Raw genomic sequence first — 3,788 nt, 5'->3', positions numbered from 1 at the left:
TTAATTGCAATTATAAAAAAAATGTTACCCGCAAAAAATAAATAAAGAGATACGATCGCCTTGTCATACGTCTCGATGAAATTTCTCGAGCTTTTTCCCCACAGAAAAGAACCAAGGCTGAAATAGTAGTTGTCACTACTATAATGGACTGTACTCAGTACCCAACTCAACGGGCATGCAGTTATCTGTTACGTGTGAGTAAACATGGAAAGAAATCTCTAAGCCAAACCAAAACCACATGCCGCCCTACAAGCCCAACCAAAGCATCCAGACTGGCCCAAGCCCAAGCCTAGCCCGTGTCTCCAGTTCCCTTCGTCACCCGCGCGTCAACCTCCGGCATCCTCGATTCCCCATTTGCCCTCGCCGCGCCTCGCCGATCCCCACAGCCCAGCGCTCCCACCGCCATGCCGGCAGCCGCCGCGCCCGCGCCACCGGCACCGAGCCTGGACGCGCGTACGGGTGGCCGCGTCCTGCGCCGAGCGGCGGCGCACCTCCTCCACCCGGCCTCGCTCCCTCCGCTCCTCCTCGCAGCGCTCCTCCTCCTCCTCTTCCGGTCAGCCCTCTTTGCTGGCACGCTTCGCCTCTCCTCCTTCGCGGACCGCGATCCCGCCCTCCGCTCCCTCCTTCTCCGCCTCTCGCCTCCCGCCCAGCCCTCCCCACCGGCTCCGCAGCACCACCTCCCCCGCCGCCGGTCCCCCTTCACTTCCACCTCGTCCTCCCTCTCCGACGACGACTTCCTCGTCGGACCCTTCGACCCGGTCTCGTCCGCCCCCTCCAGCCGACGCAACGCCTCCTACCACAACATCTTCTTCACCTCCTTCTCCACCCCCAAACCCTACCCCGTACCCCTCTCCCAGCTGCTCCCCTCATCCGCTTCCCCCTTCCTCCTTGCCATCCACAACGAGACCTCCTCGCCGAAGCCTGCCTCGCCCCGGGGCGGTGAGCTCAGGCTGCTCGACCTGACCAGGCACGACGCTGCGGCGATCATCAACCTCCTCGCTCTGCTCTCGTCTGCTCATGTGCTCGCGATCCTTGGGTACATCACTGTGCACTCCATAGCTCTCGGCACGGTGTTCGCTTCTGTAGCGGGGCGCCACCTGCCTGAACGGCGGCGAGGGTTCTTCCTTTCCGGTGCGGCAATGGGCGCTAGGAGGCTCACTGGGTTTGCATTCCTGCGGTGGGCGACTCGGGATGCGGTTGTGCAGATGCTCTGCCTCTGGTTCTTTGCTGACGTGCACGACCAGGCGCAGCTGTTCAGGCTCTTTGTGGTTGCCAAGCTCATGCCGTTTTCAGCATCTGCAAACCCATGGCTTGCTGCAGCCATTTCTGGCCCAGAGCTTGATGGCTTCTTCATCGCGTGGGCTCTTCTTGATGCTGTTGTATCGGTGTTGTTCACGGTGGTGCCATGGGTGGTTGCAATGGATCGTGATCCGCGTCCACCTGGCCGCAATGCTGTGAAGGAAGGCTGCTATCTTGTGTCATTGATGGCAACCGATGCCACCTTGATCAAGTGCTGGGAGACAGTGGTGTGTGGCAGCATGGGGCGGCTCATTATGGTTACATTTGGTGGCAAAGTTCTTGGCGGGTTCCTCCACTCATTCGCAGAGGTGTACTTCATGGTGGTGTGGCTGATGTTCTACTTTGCAGCAAGGTGTAAGGAATCACGATTGGGTGGCCGTCAGTTTGGACTGGAGGATGTGGCAGCTGCTCTCAATTGATTCATTCAATGGCGAGTTGACATGGCCACATCACAGTCTGACATGGAGGCAAATCTACCTGTCGATGCATGAACAGAGGTATATTTCATACCTCTTAGTGCTCATTCATGCCGTAAGACTGGTCTTGGTGGAGTAGATTTGTGTAGTTCTCTTGATCTTCTGATTTGTGCTTGGATGATATATGATCCACACGAGGGAGAGAGAACTTGACAATGCATGTATGTACAGTTTTTGCCCTCTGTGTGCAATCCATGTATAGTCACACCATTTGGCATACAAGAAGGGTTGTTTGGTTCCCTTTCCAGTTTCCATGGGAGGTAAGATGCCTTGTGATAGGTTTTGTAGCTTCAGGATGACGATTGGACTTTATACAGGTCCTATGGTCGGCTAGCAGAATTTACTGAGGGAGGCTGAAACCTGTGATGTTTTAGGTTTGCGTAGTGGTTATTCTCTGTTGATATCCATCATTTTGAACCTTTTCCATTAGAAGGCTACTTTATTTTTTAGACTTTAGACTCCCTATCAGTACCCCAGCTTGTTCTATGAGAGAACTGTTGGCTCATTATTGAAATTCTTATGTCTTGCTTCTTTTGGATGGCAATGTGTATCTCCAGTTGATGTGGTAGGCATTTATCATGCTTGATTCAAACACATCTCCAGCACTTTGGCGCATTCCCATAAGCAAACATCACATTAGGCTCTATTTATTGGAAAAGACCCAATGTCTACCAGCATCCGCAAGTCAACTGCTCTATATCTCTATGCAGTCGAATATTACGCTAGAAATGTTAAGGATGCTAGTGGATCACTGAAATATGTTGGGTTCTTACAGTTCATTGATTGGTCATAAGAATGAGGTAGTCTCTCTGTTGGCAAGAAACCATTTCGTGACTAATTTTCATTTAATCAAGATATGTTCAGAAGATAAAGTTGACTTAAACAGAAAAACTAATTGTAGATCAAACCATTATGTATCAGGCTGCTATGCTGTTAGGGTTTGTTCTTTCATGACAAATGAACGTCACGATTTGCTTGTCTTGAAGTTCTTTTCTGGGTGTGGCTGTCTGGAGCAATATGATTATACTGTGAAAGTGCAAAGACCCTCCGTCTAAGAATATAAGGCTTGTTAACTTGTTCTGAATTATATGGAATGGACGATTTAAATAATCCATTCTCATCTAATTTACCTATCTTAATATACATCTTAAATATTCCGTTCTTTGATCCTTGTGCCTAGCCAAAGAATGCCTTATAGAGGGAGTACTAGGTACTACAAGCCAAATCCCATTTTTGCTTCTGCTTGTTTTTTGTTGCAAACCTGTTTAAGTTGACATTTCATTTGGATCGTAACGTGTACTCCCTCCATCCAAATATACAAGCCATCCTCGAATTTTGATGCTAATTTTGACAAGAGTTATATCTTATATGTCATAAAAGCTATACTATCATAAACCTCTTTCAAATGTATTCATAGTCCATATCAAGGCATGCATTTGTCAACAGCTGATCTTGGTATGCATGTTTATTTTTTGCGCATCGATCTTGGTATGCATGTTAGAACTAGCAAGCTAGGTATTGAGAAACGAAGGGAATGTTGTATACTCAAGAGTCAATATTTGTTCTTTGCAATGTCAGTATTTTCATGCTATTGGAGTAACTGAGCATCTCACAAGGATATACTGCAAGATTCTAGTGGTATGTTGCCGCCATGTCTGATACGGGTTCAATGTTTACATGAATCTTCTGCATGATTATGCCAGCCTTATGTTATTTCTTTTTTTTTCGTGAAAGAGAGATTTAAATTAGCTCATGATAGAAGTACAGTCATGGTCGATGCACTCCGCAATTTCCTGAGGGAAATTACCAAGCCACACTGCCAGGAAATCTACCTAGCTGAGCTAAGCCATGGCTGTCTGAATTTGCGTCACGGCATATTTTTACTATTTGTACATCTCTTTCCTTGATAAGGTCATGTACTCCGTAATCCTTGATGCGTACTGCGGCGTGTTTGGTGTCCTTGTGTTTACTAGCCAATGTTTATAGCATGTCATGTGCAGAATCATACATTGT

General features: G+C 48.3%; 1 protein-coding gene across 1 annotated transcript; it reads left to right on the top strand.

The window, feature by feature from the left end:
• Positions 1-350: 350 nt before the first annotated feature.
• On the top strand, positions 351-2,154 carry LOC119269131. The gene has a single exon (XM_037550898.1). The coding sequence runs from the start codon at positions 405-407 to the stop codon at positions 1,716-1,718; it is 1,314 nt and encodes a 437-aa protein (XP_037406795.1). The 5' UTR covers positions 351-404; the 3' UTR covers positions 1,719-2,154.
• Positions 2,155-3,788: the final 1,634 nt, after the last annotated feature.

This window comes from Triticum dicoccoides, chromosome 1A, assembly GCF_002162155.2.
Source record: "Triticum dicoccoides isolate Atlit2015 ecotype Zavitan chromosome 1A, WEW_v2.0, whole genome shotgun sequence".
Classification (NCBI taxonomy): domain Eukaryota; kingdom Viridiplantae; phylum Streptophyta; class Magnoliopsida; order Poales; family Poaceae; genus Triticum; species Triticum dicoccoides.
Note: the sequence above shows the minus strand (reverse complement) of the source record. Positions and strands in the feature narration are given on the sequence as shown.

Excerpts from the sequence above, each read along its gene's own strand:
- LOC119269131 (XM_037550898.1), top strand. The coding sequence starts at position 405 with ATGCCGGCAGCCGCCGCGCCCGCGCCACCGGCACCGAGCCTGGACGCG.